Genomic DNA, 22,009 nt, shown 5'->3' on the forward strand with positions numbered 1-22,009 from the left:
CCTCAACAGTGATTCACTGCCACACAGGCAGAACGCGACCTGGAAGAAGATTGGTGTCCTGAACCTTCGTACCCTCTCTCGACCCGTTTTCAATGGCAGAACGGCCCTGGTTCAAGAGCAGCTCCACTCCAGCTCCCTGCGTCTACAGTTTCGGGGCTGAGCCTGCATATTGCTCTTCTGCTTCTCATTACTCAGCAGAGGCTGCAGCCAATTAATGCCAAGAACATCCAAGCAACACAGGCAAACAGAGTCCAGAGCCTTCACCTTTTGCCAGTAGGAAACTCTGACGATTCAGAACTGGCAGGAGGATCGGGCAGCGTCGGCTGCAGGCTTCAGCCCATTGTGGTAGGAATTTGTTACCTCAAAAGGTAAACATGAGTTCTGTTCTGTATTCCTGACAAACGCTGCCTTGCTAAGAAACTAAAGGCCAAGCAAACTGGCTGAGATTCTTCTCCGACACCAGGCTTACTCACAGGGCAGCACTGCTCACCAGCTCCCTTCCAGAAAGAAGCAGCTGACTGGAAGTGTTGAAATTCTGCAGGCTTCCAGCTACATGAACCAGAAATCACAGAAACGAGCCTCAGAACAAAAGCGTTTGAAGCGCTGCTTTCACCAGCTACAGGCCTTTACGAAACGGCGTGATGCATTGCGCTGGAGCATGGTACGATCCCTCTGGCTGACAGAAGGACTGGCAGAAACAAGGACCTGCAATGAACCCTGTTTAAACGAAGAAAAGCACTAATTACATAAATTATCAGGCTTCTGGTGACTTGGTTTCCATGTACAACCGAGCTCTCCTCAACACAAGGTTCGGGCATCCCAGCAGGAGGGGAGCGGGCAGCTGTCCCTTCCGAGCACAGAGCAGGGTCCCTGCTGCCGACAAGCGAGGGCAAGACCCCAAGGTGCCTACAAACTGCTCCAGCCCGATAAATTGCTGTTACTGAGCAACAACAAATTCAGGGGTAAGCCCCCCACAAAAGCTTGCCTGCTGGAAACTTGGAGCTGTTCCGTAGGGCTGCTTCCTTACTCGCTCTTCGGAAATGTTAGCTGCAATCAGTGCAAAGCTCAAGGGAAAAACAAAGGAAGGTAGACACGCACTGCAAAGAAAAAAAGCTGAATTTCTAAAGATTAATATTTTTCCCCAAAGCCCACTTCCTTCAAAAAGGCTTTTCCATCCTCACTGACAGCTGACTGGTGGGAGCCGGCTCTGGCCGACATCAGGCAGGCAGCCTCGTTCAGCTGTTCCACAGCGGAGCACTGGTCCAGGCAGCCCTCCCACGGCGCGCTGCTGTTTGTTTTAACGCTTCCCACTGAATGTCAGCAGAGCCTGCAGAACGACAAGTACACAGAGATACCCACAATAAATGCCAGCCCTTGTTAGCTGAGTAAATTGCGTGCTTAGCTGAGTCTTGGAGGAACCTTTGCAGAGTAAACACTGCCAGTACCGCGTGCGAGAGTAAATATGTGAAGAAGACGCAAAGACATGAAGAACAACTTCAGAGGAACGCGATTGAGTGGCACCCAATGGAACTCTGCTGATGGAAAAAGCATTGCTAGACCTGGGCTAGGAAAGTGAGCACGATGGGCACGCTGAGCTCCTCCTGCAAGAGTTCCCGCCGTCTTCTCCTTCCCCCAAGCCCAGAGGCTTCCAACTCCCTCCCAAAGAGCCCAGGTCCTCATCCAAGTCCTGTTTCTTTCCAAACATGAACCCAGGACAGCTCACAAAGGTTATGCTCACTCATTAGGTTTCGGTCTTTAAAGACTGCCACCCATTACAGAAGGTAATAGCAGCATTTCAGTAATTAAAGAAGTCACTAATTAAGGTAGTTGGGAGGTGCAGTACAGCTGTGTTGGCTGCGCAGGGGTGATGACTCGTCAGGACTCCAAGCCAGGCAGAACAGCCCAGCCTTCACCCTACCCTCATATCCCGCTCGGAGGCAGGAGGCACACCGAGAACGAGCCGCAGACTCCAGACAAGCTGTTACCGCTCCACCACCTTCCTCACAGCACCGGCAAGGACAGATCCTCCTCAGCAAGGCCTCATATCTGCACTTTTGATTAACCTTTGTAACAGGACAGAGTGGCTGCAGAACTGTTTTCTTTGTGCTTAACAGCCTTCTCCTTCAAAACAAGACATTTCTGAGCAAAGCTCTCGCAAAACATTTCACATGGAGATACAGAACTCGGCAAGGACTGAGAAACACTTTCACAGCACATCCTTTGCCACCAGTGATCTAAAACCCAGCATTTTGAGAGTTAAATCAGAACGCCTTTCACGTTGCTTTTGAAGCAATCCAAATGAAGCCATATTCTGTAGCTCAGTGTTTTCCTTGACAAAGTTCTGCGTATCAGTTTCTGATGCCTCCCTCCCAGCTTTCCCCAGTAACACTTTCAGTGTGAGTCACGCTGACAGGACGATGGAATTCAAATCCAGGGATAATGCGTTTGACAGCTTGTTCATTGTTAATGGTAACTGTCTTAGTAGAAGTGAAGGAGTTAATTTAAATGCCAGAAAGAGGAGCATGGGCCTTATTTTCATGTCTTTCATTGCTATTTCTGTTGGCTGCCCTTCCTATCCTCACCCTCCCACAGGGCAGCAGAAAAAGGCAGGGAGATGAGTGGCGCAGGCGTTGGGGGTATCCCAAGACTCCGCACGGTGGAAAGGAGGAATCCGCTGCCCCATGCCTAGCGCACAGCGTGTTTCCCTGCAGGGAAGAGGGATCCAGCCCCAGTCCCGGACGGTTATTTCACCCCATCTAGTGGCACTAGCTCACCAAGCAGCTACAGCAGTGCTGCTTCCCACCACTCCGTCATCGACAGCATGGGATTTGCCTGCTGAGTTCAAGTTCACAGAAGCCTCTCAAACCCACCTGGTTCTTCAGGCTGCTTTTTCTTCTATTTACCACTTACGACTTACTAGCTGTATTCTAAGACACTGGATTTAGCTAATTAGTCAGGCAGTAAATAAAAACAACATTGTACTTCAGCCGGCGTCCTGAACACGGGGGAACAAACGCACGCCTGCCACACAGAGCTCTATCTCTGCTTGTAGCTTTTTGAAGGTGGAAAGCGTCTGAAACCATTCAGCAGCACTGCCTGCACAACACAAGAGAATAATAATGCTGTGCCTCGTGCTTTCTCAGAGCGATTAGGATCAGGCCTGCTCTTCGGTTGGTGAAGGCTAAGGCTAGCACAGAAGACAGAATTAGCACCAGCCGTTACTGCTGCTGCACAGCTTTCCGCTCCAGCTGTGGAGCTAAGAGACCTGTGGAGAAATACGGTGCTTTTTTAGACCATAGACCGTCTGAAAACCAAACTTGTTTATACCAGCTACAAAGAGGCACTCACACTGGTCACTATTTTTCCTTAACAAAAAAATCCCCTAGTTTTTTAAACTACTTGGTTACAAAAGCTTTTTCCTATGCTGAAAAAAGCTCAAAGCTTCAACATCTTTTAACAAGGCAGTCACTCACTCAAAATGGAACCAATTGCCCTCAAAAGCAATTTGTGGACATGAAGATAAGGTTGTCCAAAACATATCTTGGGATCCAGGCAGATTCCTTGGTTTTAATTTCAGAAATATCCCAAAAAGTGCATTCAGTCACAGCTCTCTGCACAAGACACACTCAAGATGCCACGATGCTTACCTTCATTTCTGTAGATTAGCATACCCCTAAGTAACAAGAACATGGTTTGTAAGAGCCATTGAATAAAAGTATTTATTTTAACATGTTTGCAGAGCCACACATACAAAGTTCTCACCACATCTGTGAGCAAGTTACCCTTTTACCCCATATCTACAGATGTAAAACACTTACTTGCACTACAAAATAAAGTAGGTCTGATGTCAAGTCACCGTTACTCATCATATCAGTGTTCTTGCTTTGTTGCTATGAAGTTTGAAGATTGAAATTGCTTTCACAAGCTGATTTGCATATTAAATAATGAAAGGTAATAGTTTCAAGAAGAAATCCATATTACCAAGCTGTTGCTAGTTATAATAAAATATGAAATGGCATGGAAACACTCTTAAAGTGCGTTACTGCATCTAAATAAATAGCAGCATTTATGCCTCTTCAAAACAGAGGACCTGACAAGGAGGGAATAGTGACCAGAATAGAAGTATTTCGCACTCTAAAAAGAAAAAGCTGAAAAAAATATGCAAGGCAAAAGCCTTGTGTCATTAGTCTATAAAGATACAGCTTGATAACAAGAGCTTCATACATACGAGACAGCAGGAGTTCTTCAGAAGTCCCGAGGACGCAATGGCAGAGCCCCCCTACATCTAATGCAAATATACACACATGCTTCTTTGGGACGGCAAGACGTATCTCCCATTTAACCATTGCCTAGCACAGGCCGTTATAAAAGTGTAAGCCTTCAGTGAAAGCAGTTTTTATCAAGTTTATCACTGATAGCAAATATTACATCAGTCTAATAAAATCAAGAGGATTCCAATGCAGTAGTAGGTTAAGTTCATGGCTTTCTTCGCCTAAAAAAGGAAAGAAAAAAAAAAAAACACAGACAGCTTTCAGATTTTACACAGCAGCAGTTTTCCTTAGCAGCAGTCAATAGCCTATGTACCTGTTCTGCTATAAACTTGAGTCTCACACACCTCCTATGCTAAGAAATGCAACAATTAACACAAGAAAACTAAAGAGCTTATTTATCAAGAAATAGTTGTATTTTGCTTTCTATTTTTAGACAGCTATGAGCTTAAAACAAAATAAACAGAAGCTCCAACTCAATTCACAGGCAAACTAAAGGATATACTACACTATGACGAGGCTGTAGCAAGGCTGCAAGTAGCAGCAGGCACCTCCAGCAGGTCCCAGCTTCTAACAAGAGATGTAATAAAGTCGACGCTAACGTGATGAAAGGCACATATTAGTAACCTTACCTGAAAGGGGGATTACCAATTTCAGATACTCTCCAAAATACCCTTCCACCATAGTTCTAAACCTTTTGGATTCCGAACGCAATAAGCTGAGTTCACTTTGGCTCCATAGAAAGCTCTGTACCACTCTGGTCCTCTCTCCTGCCTGTAAACGCAGCCTGCAAACCTGCCACTTTTCTTCCCCTGAGCTGAACAGGTGACCTCCACAGCACCGCCAGCACCTATCTGCAAGAGGCCAAATCTGGATATTGAATTCAGCTCTGCAACACCTAGTTTAACAAAACTATCTTATCTGAAGTGTTCCTTTTGTCAGTGAAGTGTTTTGTCAGATGTGGGGCTCAAATGTCGGGCACTACCCTTACAAACTCATTTGTTTTTTTTCTAGAAACGGGGATTTTGACTTGCTAAGCCTGTATTTATGTATGCAGCTGCCACTGGTCCCACCACATTAAAGAACGCTTAGACAGTCCTGAAGAAGTCAGACTGTCATCTATGCATTTGAAAAAGATGAAAGTTTCTTCTAGCATGACTAGAGCCCATGCTTCCTTAGTAGGTGCCCTGGCAGTTACGCAGCAGGCAGCAACTGGGACACCAGCTATGTTCATGTACACCATTAGGTACGCCCTACGGTCACCTCTGTTCCCTCCTCCCTACGCCACACTGAAATGGTAACCTCGTTTAATTTAAATTTATCTAAAGATACCGAGATGAGCATTCTTTACTACATCAGCACCTGATAGAGGCTAGGGGGACACAAGAGGGAATGCAGCTTAGTACTTTGTCACTGCCATCCCTAACTGTTCCAGTCTGGACCTGCCAGGTGTCCAACAATTCCCAGCTTTTTACAATCAAGACAGCACAAGATCAAACCCTACATTCTGCTCCCTGCACTGAATGCCAGAGTTCTACCCAGAAGACAAGTTAATCCCTTTGCTTCCAGTCCCCTACAGATCTATCCTGCCATCAGTTTCCGCCACTGAATAAGCCTGCTTGTCTTACAGCACTAAAGAGGTGCGCACCCCGAACCTAAGGCAGGATGGGCAGCAAGGTCAAGTGGGGCGGGAAAAAGTTGTCTCACTTTAGATGTTATCACGAAAGAGAACGTAATACCCCAGCTACAGAGGAGAGATGTGCTTACTTGGGCTGAGCATGATGCTGATATCCAGGTCCAAGAGCTGATCCTGCCCTCATCTCCACTGCCACGGAACACTGAGAAGACACAGAAAATCAGTCTCTATTGCTGATCCCCCAACCAGCTATCAACATTACCCCAAACTCTCATCCAGATCAAGCATGAGACGTCCCTCTCCTTCCTTTTTAGCTTACTCTGGTTTCTACATCAGTCCATTCGGAGTCTGCAGCATCCTCAGGTGGGTCAGGATTGGAAGGGGATGATCTTCGCTTTCGACTGAAAGAAAATGTTGGGGAGGGGGTGGGGGGGGAAGTTACAAGTGCCATGTGTTTCAGCAGATTCTCACACACAAGAATACATTTTATACTTTCTAAATAAATACCTAGCTCTCAGCAGCAGACCAACCTTAAAAGCAGCTACAGTATCTATGAACCTCTCTGAGTTACTTTTCCATGATCTCAAGTTAGATTCAAGAATTTTCTGTTCAGTCATTTAGACCAGAAGCAGTTACACATGCACTTTTGGAGTTACATATCTCCAGCAGTACCAGAAGATTAAATTCAGACCACAACTTACCCAGTTGGAGATTCCTGCTTCAGAGTCTCTATCTCTGTGAACTGCACAGCCTGTCCACCGCCCCGAGTTTTGAAGACATCACCCTGGAAACCAGAAGCAGTTAACAGGGTGACTAGGGCACCAGGATGGCTACAGTGCCGGTTTTCACACAAAGACTTAAGTGCTTACAGTGGTCATTTCCTTGCAGGTTAGTGGCCAGCAAGCATATGTGCACAAATACACTCTCCCCCGTTATATATCTTTTGTTCTTATACACAGGACAATAAAGAGCGAACACCATCTACCCTGATGATCATGGAAGATATCCATAGAGCAGTCACTGCAGTGACAAAGATTCCTGTATGATAATGACTAATTAATACTACAGAAATCACATCACAGGCTTCGTGTCAATAGCTCCGTTCCACAGCATGAACAGGTGAGTTTGTCAGCCATGCAAGACTTGGCTTTTCAAAACATGGCTGGAACCTACAAGGTCACCTTACAGGAGTGAGAGCTTTTTTAAAACTCAAGAAGAAAAAAAGACAATATTGGAAAGCCCATGACTGTAGGAAAAACGAAACAAAAGCTTCTCACTACAAATTACAGAGAGCTCTGAATTTGCCTTAGGTAAGTACAGTCAGTGCTGTGGGACAAAACATTGCAAGCGTCCAAAGCCCAGGCTGTCTCACCAATTTGTTTGTCAGTTGACTACTAGAAATTACATCCTGGAGCATTCGAGCATCCAACACTGCAGCAAGCTTACTCATACCGCTAGCAGAAATCAAATAACACCACTCCAACAAGACTGACTCCACAAGATTAGTTGCAGCCACAAGTCTAAGAAACTTTCACTACAAATGGATTATTGCATTTTACTAGAGGAAAAAAAAAAATTAATTACTTTCTGGAAAAATAGCAACTGAGAAACAAGCTTGTAACAGTTTATATGAGTAATGACAAAGTTCAAGAAAAGTATTTTCAGACTCTAAAAGCTGCCTTGAGTCCAGCTGCACAAAACTTTCATATCAAATCTCCCAGCAGAGCGAGTCAAACGCACCCTTTCACAAGCCCGGAGCACAAATGCATTGCCAGAAACAGGTTTTGACAGGGTTATCTCAAGTTTACAGCGAAGGCGTTTGCTTTACCTTAATTAGCTTTGTTTCAATCTCCCCATCAGAGGCTAGCTCCTGGTGCGTCAGCATATACTTGTCACACTTAGCTAGCGCCTTTTCACTTGCAGCCGCCACTGTGATGGCGTGAGGGACGTGCGGCTGCATGACTGTTTCAGTGGGCAGATTAGAAGGTGGCTTATGATCTACCCATCTCTCCCCAGCTGAGCGTGACCGTCTGTGTCTGAGGCGGACTGGAGGTGCGTTCTGATCAGAGTGGAAGAGAACCAGAAGAAATCAGCACACAGTAAATCTCTCAGAGGATATCATTAGCAGAAGCGAACTTTGCGGGTCTGGTTAAGATGTGTTTGTACGAAGACCAAACCTTCGTTCGTAAAGTGCTTTCAGAGCGCGTCCTGAAAGGCACCATTACCAAAAGCCTTCCATAAAATTATTAACGGATTATTCCTGCGTCAATTCCTATTTTTTGCAAATTTTAGGTAAGTGTTATCCAATCTGTTGCATTCCATACCTAGTAAAGTTTCCTCAAAGAGGACATCCTTATTTTTGGTAATACTCCTCCCAAGTTTCCAAATCAAAACAGATCTCTATGAACATATTAACCAACCAGAAAAGAGAAATTTTTGTTTCCATTGATGCATTCGTGGATCAAAAGATATGATATTTCTGAGGCAGCAAAGCAAGCAGACTGGGTATGGATTTCCAACATCTCTAGAAGATGCAAGGTCTCATAACACTTCTGAGTAAACAGAGCAGAGAAAGAGGAAGTGTCTCCTGTGCCAGTGCTATCCCTCCTGAACTCAGCTGTTGGAAATCCATGAAAATGATTCAAGTTCATATACTTTAATTTTATGAACATGAACATAGTTGTCAGTTGCTCAGGAAAATCAGAAAAAAAATAAATCTGGAATCTTGTTAAAAACCTGCGTTCCTTCAAGATCTCCGGACGGGCTTTTGAAAGAATTTGCAGACTCTCTATGTTCCATTTACGTACTCATTTTAGACACCTCTGATTCACAGTGAGGTTACACAACCCAACCCTACGAACGCAAGTCATATTTGCTGTATTTTCAGCTGAGGAGCATCAATTCGGATTTCTTTGACCAATAGACATGAGATTGGCTGTGTCTCTTACAAGTTGAAAGCAGCTCTTAAAAGTTAAACATATATGGGGAAAGGTGGCTTTCAGTAAGAGTCTCAAGCCTTCTCAGGAGGCTGGCATTGTAAAACTCTCTTCTATTTACCTGAGCCACTGCAATAGTGCTATAATGCGACAGAGACACCACTGACAAACATCTGCACACACTAGTTCAATGGAAAAAAAGGTTTCCCACCTGTAAGCAAAGCCCCCAGTTTTAACGCAGATGTGAAAATTAGGGGAGACTATTTTAGGAGAGTTAAGGTTAACAGTCACACAAGAGAGATGTTTGTCCAAGCACTATTTCCAGTAGACATTTGCAGATATGGCTCATAAGATCACCTTTTAAGCTGCCCAAAGACTATGGTAAATTGCAGGCTGCAAGATAGATTTGAGGAGACAGACACAAGTTAAAACATGAGGACATTCACAGCTAGAGAAAAGGTCTAGTTAGTTAGGGGTTCCTTACAAGAGCTATCTATGCGCTAGCAAGAGATACACACACTGCTTTGAGGGAGTTTCTAAACATCAAGTTAAAATAGAATGAGCAGTGAGACTCAACTTTGAAACAGTACTGTCCTATGAGAAATATGTTTCGGGGAATACTCTGGTCTGTGTTAGGTGTGCTAATGTACGAGAGCAGCTGTAACGAGCTTTTGAGCCAGACTAAGCAACACTACATCAAGCTTTGGACAGAAACAGCACTAACCCTGCAGCATTGATCCTCTTCTATTTCTAGCTCATCTCTACGCCTGGGAACCTCAATGACTCCAGTCCAGCACCTCCCTCGCCTTCTGTCTGAGGTGTCATAGTCTCTACTTTGTTCTGGTTCTTGTTGTCTACTCCTTGCATCAGAAGTGCCACTGGTATGCTTGTGTGAAGGAGTTTTCTGCTCCCATTCCATAACACAGGATGCCACAGAAATGCTGCTACAAGAATTAGAACGTCTGTGCACCTGCGGGTTGCTCACGAGCCGCTGGCTTTTAGGGACCTGAGTAATAAAGTTACTAGAAGGCTAGAGAGAATGGGAAAGAAGTTAGTGAACATACAGAACCATCAACTTACAAGGCAATAAAGCAATGAACACTGACAAGGTGCAGAGTGCCAATTCAGCTATTCAAGCTTGTGGCTTTGGAGGGGTATCGTGCTGCAGTGACAGCATTAAGAACTGGGTATTCTTCCAACACTAGTAGCAGTAGAAGGTAGGAGCACGAACAAAGAGCACTGATAAATAAAACAGGAGACAAAGAACTCAAAGCAAGTTTAAGTTATCCAAATTCTGCGCTTGGGAACTATTTTCTATCAACTAAAGAGAGGCGGCCCGCACTTTAGTCCATGCTTATAAATATCCTTTTTCCCTATACCGAGAAGTGTTTTAAAGAAAACTTACAGGTACTGGTGGAGGAGACACTGATCTCTGAACAGGCTTCTCTCTGTCTCTCTCCCGCGAAGGCCTCTCTGGCTTTTCATTTTTTGGTTCAGTAACAATGGCCTTCAGTTGCTTCAGTTTTTCATCTTTGACCCAAAGTTTGTTCTGCATTTCCAGCTGCTTTGCTGCTACGCGACGCTCCTACAAAGACAGGTGAGGAAAAGCATGAAGTACCTTAAACCAAAGCACAAGTAATCGTGCTGAAAGTTTAAGGGGAATTGCATATTCCATATGGAACAAAGTTCCATCCCACTGAGAGACAAGCTGTTGGCATATCAAGCTAAAGACTTTCCAGATTATACAATAATACCACGTTTAATGCCATAATCATTTTGCTTCCTAAATTAAGACAAACGGGAAGACATTTAACTATACTACTTCAGAATCCTTGATAGAATTAAACAGCCCTGCAGTGGCAGAAGTTAATCCCTCAGATTTCCTTTCCCCATTACTTATCAAGTGCACAGCTGAGCAAGAGTTTACACGAGGATAAAGGGGAAACCCTGACGTTAGGCTTCTACTGACAACCGACAGAAGAGAATCACTCCTTAGAGTGCCACAAACCCAAAAGAACAAATTCTAGATATTGAAATGAAGTGACACAGTGCTTAAGAGAGTTGCTCTAGAAGCATCAAGAGTCCTTGAGGAATTTATTGTACCATACTACACTTATAAAACTTCCGTTCAAAACGGTTTTTCGTTATGGACTTGAAGAGACAAACACATCTCTATATAAAAACCCTCACCAAAACAAGCCTCCTGCCTCCCCCCAGTACTGCTCCATCACACATTTCTAATAGACATGGTAGCGTACTTACACACTCCTTCTCCCATTTCATGGTTGTTTCTGCCACCATGCCTTGCAACCGTGCCTCCAACCTACGCTTGTCAGAAGCCTGACGTTGCAACTTCTGGCTCTTGCTTTCTAGTTCTTGTTGAAGATTACGCTTGTCTTCTTCATAAATTGTTGCAGTCTTCTCTAAAATCTCAATCTGGAGGAAGAGAAGAAGGACTTAGCTATGCTTCTTAAAAGTACAACAATCCAAGCCCAGAATTGCTAGTTATATTGGATTGTTAACATACACTAGAATGTATTAGCTGTTGTACAAGTATGCTGTCGTAGTTTAGCCCTGATGGGGACCAGACTACACAGCCTCATTCTCCCAACCCTCTAGTGGGACAGAAGGGAGAACTGATAAACAAAATGCAGCAATAACATGTCAGTTGAGATGAAACAAAAATAAATCTATGAGAGATAACAGAAGAAAATAAAACAGTGACAGAAAATAAATACAGTACAATGACTTACAACAAATCTCAATGCCCAGTTTCTTCCCACATGGCAGGGAACTCCCCTCAGCACCCTCCTTACTTATATACTGAACACGATGTCCCATGGGATGGACCAGCCCTTGGGCTAATCAGGGTAAACCTACCCAGCTGTTAGCTAACTAGTAACCTATCCCAGCTGGGTGCCCCAGCCATAGGGGCCACCAGCTCCAGTTCTCCTCCCAGCTCAGGTGAATATTAACTCTATCCTAGCCAGAACCAGGACACACACCCAGATAAATAGCCCACATTCCAAAAAGTTTCAGATATTTTACAACTTTCTTGTAAGTTACCCATCTTAACATATTAAGAAAAGCCTCACCTTATAAGAAAGCCAAAAAGCTAAGTGTTCAGTAGAGCTCTGCACAAAGTACTGTCAATCTTGTTTCTAGTAGTCATCTTGCAAGCAACCTCTGATGTCAAGAAGCTTGCCAAATGGTCCAGAGAAAATGCATTTTGTGCTTAGCTTTAAACAAAAAACTGACCTTGTATTCCAAAGTTTTAATTTTCTTCTCCAGGCGTTCTAGCTCCACTTTCTGTCCTGCTATTGTTTTATCTTTTTCATACAGCTTTCCTTGAGTAGAGTTTTCCTTGGATACGACACTGGAGTCAAATTCTTGCAGCATTGTTTTAAATGCAAGTACTGCAAGAGAATCAATACATTTTACCTTCTCACCATATCTCCACATCAAAAGCAGCTCTGTACTTCTAGCAATTTAACACTACCAGCTATTTCATTACCTCAAAAAAAGTTTTGGTTTTTTTTTTTTAAATGATCAGCCTAGACAAGATACTTATTTCATGTCGGTACAGAAGAGATGCCTTGAGTAGTAATAAGGGTTCCAAAAACCTAGCTCCACGTTGATGTTCAAATTCTTACCGTTTTTGGCAAACTCCTCTGACAACATTTGTCGTAGTTTATGGCGTTTTTCCAGGACTTCAATGAGTTTTGGAAGCATTTGATCATCATTAACATCCAATAGCTCACACGAAGGCAATGGAGGAAAGTTCTGCAAAAACATTTCTGAAACAGATTGCTCTTCTGTTTCTGTAAGATTTAAAGTCAAGAAAGTCTGTCAGCAAGCTGCAGAAGAGAAAAATTCCTTTTGACAATGCACTGCCACAGATCATTCATTCCACAGTATCATGAAGCAGACAGAACTTAGAATAATTAATGAGAACTACAAGTTTTCAGAAGAGATGACAGTATTGAGAAAAGATTAAGTGTGACATTCTCAATTCATTGCCTTGTAACACCTCCAGGCAACTCCTGATTTCTAAAGTAGGCCCTAAGCATACAAAGACATCAAAGCATCATCCTCAGCGCAATATCCTTTCAGAAGCTGTAATAATGGGACTATGAACTCAACTCATTACCAATAACAAATAACTACCTTGAGACTGACATAGTAGCTGGGCTTACACGACAAGGAGCACTGCAGTATGAAGAGAGCAGTATCTACCACAGAGAAGGCTCACAACTAACAGTTAGGTGAAGTTCCTTTTGCACTTTCAAGGCTCAAATAATTTGTTTTAAAATAGCCTTCAACTCCCAACAGAAAAAAACCCTGTGCTGCAATCACCTAGCATTCTAGTATTTACCTCCGTTTATCGGGCCACCCCGCATCTCCAATTTCCGCGAGAGTTCCTCTCTGAAGGCCTGATTCCTAAAGCGCCGTCCTGGCGTTAAGCCACAGAGTGGTCTATCAACAGGCCTTGCAACTTCAACTTCCTGCGTCATTTCTGCAAAGCGCATGACTTGCTACAAAAGAACAAAAGCAAGCTTAACAATAAAACTGACGGAAAGGAATGCAATGTAAGTTTAAAACCGATATTTTAGGTCAATAAAGGTATTAGAGGAGACATTATCAAGCTATAATCTCAAGTAGCTCCCAAGTAGAGAGCTTGTGATTCTGAAGCGGAGCACCCAAAAACCTTCCCAGTAACACCTCCTCGACTCAACCCCCAAGGAACCATGAAACCAACCGTGCAGACTGGTAAAGTTTTTGCAAGTACTGTCACAGTAGGGATTAAGCACCTAAATATGGCTATTTGGACTTCTGTAGATAAGGGAAACCCTTCCCATTTTACAAGCAAGTAGCAGCTGGAATTTTCAAGAGGAAAAATAAGACTTGGAGGGCACATTTGCCCTACAATATTATATTTGATTTCCTGAAGTGCCCAAAGCAACAAAAATTATCATTCCTGTCACCTACAAGAATTCAGTGAGAAACACAGAGTAGGGAGGGAATGAGGTAAGATCTGCAAGGAAGTTACCAAGCTTTCCTCGTAGTCCTCAGCTTTAGGATTAACGCACACAATCATACGCACTTTTCCTTCACCATCAAAATAGTTCTTGAAGAGATGAGTCAGTTTCGAATCTCTGTAGGGAACCATCTTAAAATAAAGTACATGAAAAATCGAGTAAGCTTTCATTACACCAGATCTTTGTTAAATCGAAAGGTAATCAGAAAATGGGTTGCATACCTTATTTGTTCCATACATTTGGTTTTCCCGTAGAACTTCAATACATGTTCTTAGCGTCATTAGTGATTGATTAATATTACCTTTACCAAAAACCAAAAACACAAGACAAAAAACTCTGTAAGTAAGTAGTCACTTGGATCATGTTCCTAAATCATTTAGTTTACTTAAGTTATATTTGTTACAGATAACTGTTCTAATTAACTGAAGTATCAGAGTAAGTGCTGCTAAAAACTTCAGGTTTCCAAACTGGAGGATTTAAGGTCATCAGACCAGACAAGCGAATATCATAACAGAACACTCCAATTCTTCCTGTGATTTCTCTACTAGGAGAGAAGATTAATATGAGCATATACTAGCGCAAAAAATTCCCAGGCTAAAGATGGTACGTACCTGCTTCTCGCAACCTGTTCCCTTCAGCTTTTGTTCTGTTAGTTCTTTCACTTCCAGCCAGATCAACTAAAGACAGCTGGCTTAGAGTAATCTGCTCTTTCTCCTGTTACAGAAAACAAACTATGTTAGGCTAACAATTAGTTCTACACTCCTTGTACCAAGGTGTAGGGAACACCCCAGCTCCCCAAACCTAAATTAGCACACACACACTAAAAAAGAACGCGTGTTGCGCATTTGAAGTCTGAGAGTGGTTTTACAGCCTTTAACACAAGAAGCTGTGCACCTCTAGATTTTCCTGTGAAAAAGTTTAGCAGATCCGTTCTGTCTTGGGCCCCAAGATGGATACAACAACTACGCTCATTCAAGTCCTCCAAGTTTCAAATTCTTAACAGGTTTTGCTCAAAAGCAGCAGAGGTAAAAACCAAAGGAATAAGCAGCTTCACACTCCATTTTAATGCCCTACTTTCATTACAAAAAGGAGACCAATTCTGTCAAAGACTTGGAATTTAAAAATTTTGATTGTCTTCAAAATGAAATTGCTATTGCTTAAGACACAGCAACTGCCATGGCCTACCAAAGGCCATGCTGCAAGGCTCACCACCTTTTCTAACCTACACATACAGGCACACGCGCGCACAGTTCTCCTTTAACAGCCTGCCCCGGAACTCACCTGTAGCACATTATCTCCATCCGCATCCAGGGGCGCCTGAGCCAGCTTTATTATAAAAACACTGTGCGAGCGACTGGATTCTCGATTCAGCTGAGTGTTTGCGATGCGCCTCTTCTTTTGACCTGTTCAGAAGAACAAAAACAATCCCTCCAAAAACCTATTTAACAGGTTTGCCACCTGGCCAAGCCAATTCTGATTTCAGCACAGTAGTGTAAAGGATGACACATCTGTACTCTATTTAAGAAGTTATACTCTACGATTTACCTCTCCAAAACACTTCAAAAGCTTCTTCTGTAGATTTCACCTCTACTTCCGTGCATCCTGTGACATACATGTTGTGATTCTGGTCCTCACGAAGTATTTTGGACTGTGGAGGTCTTAAGGACGGGGAGGAAATGAAAAAAAAAAACCCACATGAAAACTGAGTGGAGTTTTCTGTACAATGCATCGTGTCATGCAAATTTTCTCTTGTTTAAGTACAAAATTCAAACGGAATAAGTCAATTACCCATACAGCAGATGGAAGAGGAAGTACAAGTACACGGACACACATTCAGCTAGGATTAGTTACACTTCAGCTACTGCTTTAATTTAGAAGCTACGTTTAATTGCAAGTCTTACTGGAAATCATGGATTTGGATGGCAGCTATTGTTTTTCTACATGCATACAGAAGCAAGACGGCTTCAACAGCATTCTATATTCGCTAGCAAAGCAAGAGAAGATAGGCAGTCAGTCGGAGTTTATTTTCCGCTTCTACTAAAAGAAAATTTCCCTTTCCAACATTGGGAATAATACGCTTATGCACATACATAAAGTCACCATTTCGCACGGGAGTGTTGCAACTGTTCCACCTACCAAAAAAACAGGGTTAAAAAAATATTAAGTCATTCTGCTTGTGTCTAAAATATTTTCATATATAATACACTGTAGTTTCCATAAATAGAAATAATCCAAGATTCTTCATAGGCTGATTTTTGGACATAAGCAAAATGCTAAACCAAGTACTTCTATTCTTCTTTAAAAAGCACACACAGACATCCAAACCCTTTTCAAATCAGTAGCCTGGAGACAGCTCTTGCCTTTTCAGAGACATAGTATGTTTTGCTCTAGTTAAGTCTTTGTAAATCAGTCAAATATTTAATTAACACTTGTACCAGTGGACAGGCATAGGGTTTTCTTTAATGGATTTAGAATTTTTTAAAAGGTTTAATTTGCAGACTGTTTTTTCCTGACAGTCTCAAGATTAACCAGTTTTAGACATCAGCCAAGTACACACCTTTCCAAAAAATTCCCACAATTTCATTTATGAGACAATTCATCTCTGTTTTTATGGAAATTACTGACATCAAGTGAAATAATATGCAAACTTGCATGAACCGTAAAGCAACAACACAATAGCAAGTTTCACCTTATGCACCGTTTCCAGGAAAATGTCAGCTATGGAATGGCTTACCCTTCGAGCTGCAGTCACCTGCTAGGCACAGTACTCTGTACCAATTCAGCATTTGCTTATTAATCTCCCGTTAGCAACAGCAGAACAACCATCAGTGCTTGGCACACTTGGATACTATTCTCTGGACTCCTTTGCCATCACCTTTTTCAGACAATTTTTTAAAGTGATTCCCATGAATAGAGCCAGACTCGCCAAGACTACAGCCACAAAGACATTATCGTAGTTCCCGCAAAAGCGTAACTGAAGCAGGAGTAATGGTAATCATAAAACTAACTTTGGTTTTATAGGCTCAAAGGGAGCTTCCTCCAAGAGGTCATATATGTAGTTGTTGTAGATCTCAATGTAGGAGACAAAGACACTGTAGACATTATCTTCATCAACTTCTTCCACTTTGCAGTGATCTTGCACGTTGATCATATCAGCAAATTCGGGATCTATTTGTCGCCTGTTGAATACACACAGAAAGTGATTGCACTGGAGCATCTGCAGCCAGCTAATGCGTCAGACGGTGACGGTACAGTTAAAAAGCAGGTCTACTGGCAGCACGATCTGAGCGTGGAGGTGCTCACACTAGCAATTAACGACAACGCATCCAGTCACATCAGATTAAAAATAGCGCTCAGAAAAGTTTAAGCAGATAAGCTTTCCTCTGACACCGCTGTACTTGGCTGCAGCGAGAAATGCCTTGCAAAATTCCTGCATAGTCAACATTTCTATCCTCCATTCAGCAATCTCACTATCTTGCAAAATATCCCCAAATTTAGCTTCACAGTATTCCTGCTGGGTGAAGTCCCAGCATTTTACTTGTGGGTTAACAGGTAACAAAAATAGACTTCTGTTGCTTGATGTTAAGTCTTCTAATCTAAATACTTAATTATGCAACTGCTCAAACCACATTAAATACACTAACTTCCCAAGAATGTTTTTCTTTAATTTTTTCAAGGAAAGGCTAAAGAGACCAAGGTAAGTTAAAGCCACAATAACAGAATACCATTTGCATTAACTAAACTCATCCTGCACGTGACAATAGTTACTCACTTGGCAGATGGAGTTTTTGGAACCGGCATGGCATCTCTCTTCTGGCGCTCTAATAGAGCGTCTACTTCACACTGAACATCCACGCCATTCTTGTCGTCAAGCTTAAAAACCTGAGCAGGGAGTACAGGATATTTAGACAACATGATGACAAACACTAGAGAACATAAGGTGTTAGCCAGCAAAACAAATTATTTTATCAAACTGGCAACGAACAAATACGGCGCCCTCGCTAACACTCCATCTGCTGGCTAGCTCAAAGTAGGTCTGACAGCAAACAGGTATTCCCAAGACAACAACATTTCATAAAAGCTCCCAAGCTAGCATGCTACCAAGGAAAATACTTCCAGTATTTTTTCAGATATATTTAGATACCAAAACTCCAGAGATGTTTCACCTCAAGGAAAGCTGCACATCATCTCGCTTACTACTTTAGATGTGGTTTCCTGTGGCTTTGGTATCTTGCGGCTGGATCTCATCTCATAACTCAGGGGCCTTCCTCTTTCCTTTTTTATTGTTTTAAAAAACTAAAGAATGAGCGACAATTATAAGGATAGCCAGACCACAGGTCTTCATGAAATGTTCATCCCAGCTGCGATGCCTGCCTCCTAGGCCCTGCTCTTCGAATCTCATGGGGGTGCGATCTTTTTGGTTGGTTTTCTTTTTGGTTGGTCTAGTCACGTGACTAGACAGGAGACAAACATTTTGAACGGAACCTTTTTTCCTAGTGTTTTTAGGCTGTTACAAGCAACAGCGCAGAGAATTCAGCACAAAACTACTCACGAATCGCTTGGCCTGGAATGGCCCTATGCTGTTGAAAATCATATCCAGACACCGTGGGAGAAGTCCTCCGTCACCAGGAGATCCTGTCATGGTGTGCGTTTTCCCACTGCCCGTCACCCCGTATGTAAAAAGGAGACCTAGGAGGGACAGAAGAGCTATGTGATCACGCTTGCTGTCTCAAAAAAACCCCTCGGTTACAATCACACACCCTGTCTTTCTCGGGTCAAATGCATTTGGAAGAAACAATGACTCCTTTTGGACAGTTAGCTGCAGAGTATTCTAGCCCATCAAAAGCCGCTGTCAGCACTGGTGTTTGCATCTCTCATGCTAGTCACTTCAGCTACAACTGACAGCACCTACCATCCTCTCTGGAAGAGCGCATTTGGAAGCCAAAATGGAAGGAAGCCCCTAGGGTCCCAGGTGTGGAGGCCTGATTTATTTTGACTGTGGCTGAGGAGCCCAACACAGAATCATTTAGGTTGGAAAAGACCTTTAAGGTCATCGAGTCCAACTGTAAACCCAACACTGCCAAGTCCACCACCAACCCATGTCCCTACTTCAAGGGCCAGCACCGTAGTATCAAACCATACCCATGAGATCAAGCCCTACAAATTGATTTATTTCTGCAGTCATCCAGTGGAAAAGTCATCCTTTTCTGCAGAAGAAAAGCTTCTTCAGTTAAGGGTGCACAAAAAGATTAGACCCTGACACAAGTAACATGCACATCGTAACAAAGGTAAATAGGTTTAGAAGTAACGAACGGCAAGAGAGCCTCCAAGGCTGTTGGAGAGGGTAGCTGTTCTCATCGCAAACAAGGGACACATGTTTTTACCTAGGCAAGCTAAGAAACCTTGAGACCTATGAAATCATAGCAATATAAGAAACGGCATGGTAGACGTACAGAAAAGTGGTAGAGAGTAAGTGTTTGCTTACCATTTTTCCCATGAATGAGATCTTCCACTAGAGGTTTAGCCACCACGTCAAAAAGCTTCTTTTGAGCAACAAGGGTGCCAAACACTTCTTTAAATGAATACTGCGTCTGAAGAAAAGAAGATATGTTGTCCTAAAGCTCAAGTTTTCCTGTCCAGAAGTCCACTGCTTCAAAATGTTTCATTGTTTCATACTTTAGAACCACTTTCCATCAAGCTTACCAGAAGGATAAAGTTTCTACTTTAGGATTATACCAGTGTTTGAACACGAGCAGTGTAACGATTCAGAGAATAAAACGTGTATAACGAAAAGCAGCAACTGGCTCATTTTCACAGGGGTTAAATCCAGAAACAACCAGAACGAAGCCTGACCTCCCAGCAGCTAGGGAATCTCACAATTCCCAGCTTCAAGTTCAGACTTCTGTTTGAGCTCCCACCATCATCTATGCAAGACCTGCGTGAAGGAACACCCACAACGGCCAAAGTCGCCTTGTTCCAGCACTCAATTGTGTTGTTCTGAGCGTGTGTCTTTTACCAGCCCAGCCCCGGTTTCCAATCACAGGTTTTCAATATACTTTTTATTAACCTGGTCACTTTTCAATCAAAACATCTGCTTAAATAAACATGTGAATTGTAATTTATTTTTTTTTTAGCACAGGTTTGTTTATCAAACTTTTAATTAACCTTTGCCTATCTTATCTAAGCCTTTGACGATCAATTTGCGCACTTCCTACCAGAATTTCCCATACTGAAATCAGAATCAAAGGACTCTACATCCCACCTAACTTTTTTTCCCCACGGAAACAGTAGGGCTTTGTCTTACTCAGTTACAGCAGTCTGCTGGGAACCTGCCGTTAACTGTTCCACTGCCAAATCACGTTCAGTGCCACGATTCCCTGGCTGTTTATTCTGTATGCGTGACCTGAACTCTTCTTTCCTAGGAATCGCTTGCATTGATCCAATAACAATACGAACTGCTTGTGACCTGCTACCTACTTTTTTACACCTCAGGACACTTCAACACTGTACACATAACCTACAGCTTTCCCCCCATACACATTATATAAATACAGAAACATTGCTTTTTGCCCAACTTAAGTTTGGGGCAAATCAACCGTTAATTCATTGGTGCCTGGTTTAGCTCAGAGCTGGTTTCCAGTTAATCCTACATGAAAAAGTCCTTCAAGCAGCCTAAATACTTGCCAGCTTTGCTTTTGTTCCTTTTACCCCCCTCCTCTACCCTGCAGGAGAATATATTGAAGGCTACGGGTACATTTTTGCTCTACATGGTTTGCTGATTTTGAAAATTTTCTTTTCTAAAAGCACACGCTGCTGATTTTTGGTTGCCCAGAGAGGTGGTGGATGCCCCATCCCTGGAAACATTCCAGGCCAGGTTGGCCGGGGCTCTGAGCGACCTGATCCGGTTGGAGAGGCCCCTGCTCCTTGCAGGGGGGTTGGACTGGATGGGCTTGAAAGGTCCTTTCCCACCCAAACCGTTCTGTGATTTTAGGATTCACACACTGCAAGAGACCCTGCAAGCCAGTGGAAAACATCAACAGCAGGGCAAAGGACCCGAATCCCTAATTCCAGGCTGGAAGGCAGCCCCTTCGGCCCAGCACAGCTCCAAGGCAGAGGGAAGGCGCCGTTACCTCCCGGTACTCCCCGTTGCGGAATATCCTGTATCCGTCGGGCGGGTGGATCTGCACCGTGGTCTCGTTGATCACCTCGATGCAGCACTCCTGGTCCGGGCGGCTGAGCGGCCGCACCCTGCAGTACACCTGGGGCCGGGAGGGGTGGGGGGCACACAGACACAGGGCCATGGTCCCTCAGAGCAGCCGGGCCCCCGGGGTCCCCTCCAGCGGGGACCAACGGCCGCTCCCCGCCCCAGCCGGGCCCGCCGGCCCCGCACTCACCCCCACGGGATCCTTCAGGCTGGGGTTGGTGGGCTTCTTCAGCGCCGGCCTCCGCGGCGTCTTGGCCCTACTGACAGAAGGGGGGAGGCGTGAGGGGCGGCCCCGCCGGGCCGGGCCGGACCCAGCCCCGCAGGACAGGACCGGGCGGGCCCGGACCCAGGCCCAGGCCCCGCGGCCGGGCAGGGGGTGGAGGGGGTGACTTACGCCGCCTTCATGTCGCGGGGGGCCGGGCCGGGCCGGGCCGGGTGTCGCGGTCGAGGCGGGCGCTACCGGCCGAGCTCCGTTCTGCCTCCGACCGGCAGCCCGCGCGCTCGCGGCGATTCAAATCGGACCAATCAGCGCGCGCGGCCCCGCGAGCGTCAGCGCGCGGCGGCGCGGCCAACGTCCCGGCGACGCCGGCCACGCCCACGGGGCGCGGGCCGCACGCGTCGCCATGGCGACGGCCATCGGCGAGCGGGCGCCCCCTGCTGGGCCCGGCGGACCCGCGGCGGGGAGGCGGCGGCGGCGGGGGCCGGGGGGCCCGGGGGTCTCGGAGCCCCGAAGCCAGGCGGGACCCGGGCGCGGAGGAAGAGGCCGGGAGCCCCCGAGGCCTCGCTGAGGCCGGTGGGGATCCCCAGGGTCGGGCTGAGGCTGCTCCCGCCTGTGTGGGCCCAGAGCTGGGCCTGGAGCTGAGGGCCAGGCCCTGCCTCGGCGAAGTGGCCGAAGCCGCCATGCCGAGGGCTCTGGGTGCCCCACG

The 22,009-nt window shown here is 44.6% G+C and overlaps 1 protein-coding gene across 1 annotated transcript; it reads right to left on the reverse strand.

Moving 5' to 3' along the window:
• Window positions 1-3,761: 3,761 nt before the first annotated feature.
• On the reverse strand, window positions 3,762-21,488 carry KIF23 (kinesin family member 23). Its single transcript, XM_086757525.1, has 23 exons — window positions 21,478-21,488; window positions 21,274-21,340; window positions 21,010-21,138; window positions 19,365-19,470; window positions 18,432-18,568; window positions 17,652-17,761; window positions 16,888-17,058; window positions 15,425-15,537; window positions 15,161-15,282; window positions 14,491-14,593; window positions 14,101-14,180; window positions 13,891-14,010; window positions 13,216-13,375; window positions 12,494-12,661; window positions 12,099-12,256; window positions 11,103-11,276; window positions 10,246-10,425; window positions 9,565-9,870; window positions 7,733-7,963; window positions 6,606-6,688; window positions 6,224-6,305; window positions 6,036-6,106; window positions 3,762-4,492 (listed from the first exon to the last, which is right to left on the reverse strand). The coding sequence occupies exons 1-23, from the start codon at window positions 21,486-21,488 to the stop codon at window positions 4,477-4,479; spliced, it is 2,898 nt and encodes a 965-aa protein (XP_086613651.1). The 3' UTR covers window positions 3,762-4,476.
• Between the last annotated feature and the right edge of the window lie 521 nt (window positions 21,489-22,009).

The sequence above is a fragment of the Chlamydotis macqueenii genome, chromosome 12 (assembly GCF_036417535.1).
Source record: "Chlamydotis macqueenii isolate bChlMac1 chromosome 12, bChlMac1.mat, whole genome shotgun sequence".
Lineage (NCBI taxonomy): Eukaryota > Metazoa > Chordata > Aves > Otidiformes > Otididae > Chlamydotis > Chlamydotis macqueenii.

Bases quoted from the DNA above. Each gene is read 5' to 3' on its own strand.
- KIF23 (XM_086757525.1), bottom strand. The intron at 19,471-21,009 runs GTAACGGCGCCT...TCTTTTCTTCAG, and splicing joins GCAACGGGGAGTACCGGGAG to ACGCAGTATTCATTTAAAGA. The intron at 6,306-6,605 runs GTAAGTTGTGGT...ATTTTCTTTCAG, and splicing joins AAGCAGGAATCTCCAACTGG to TCGAAAGCGAAGATCATCCC.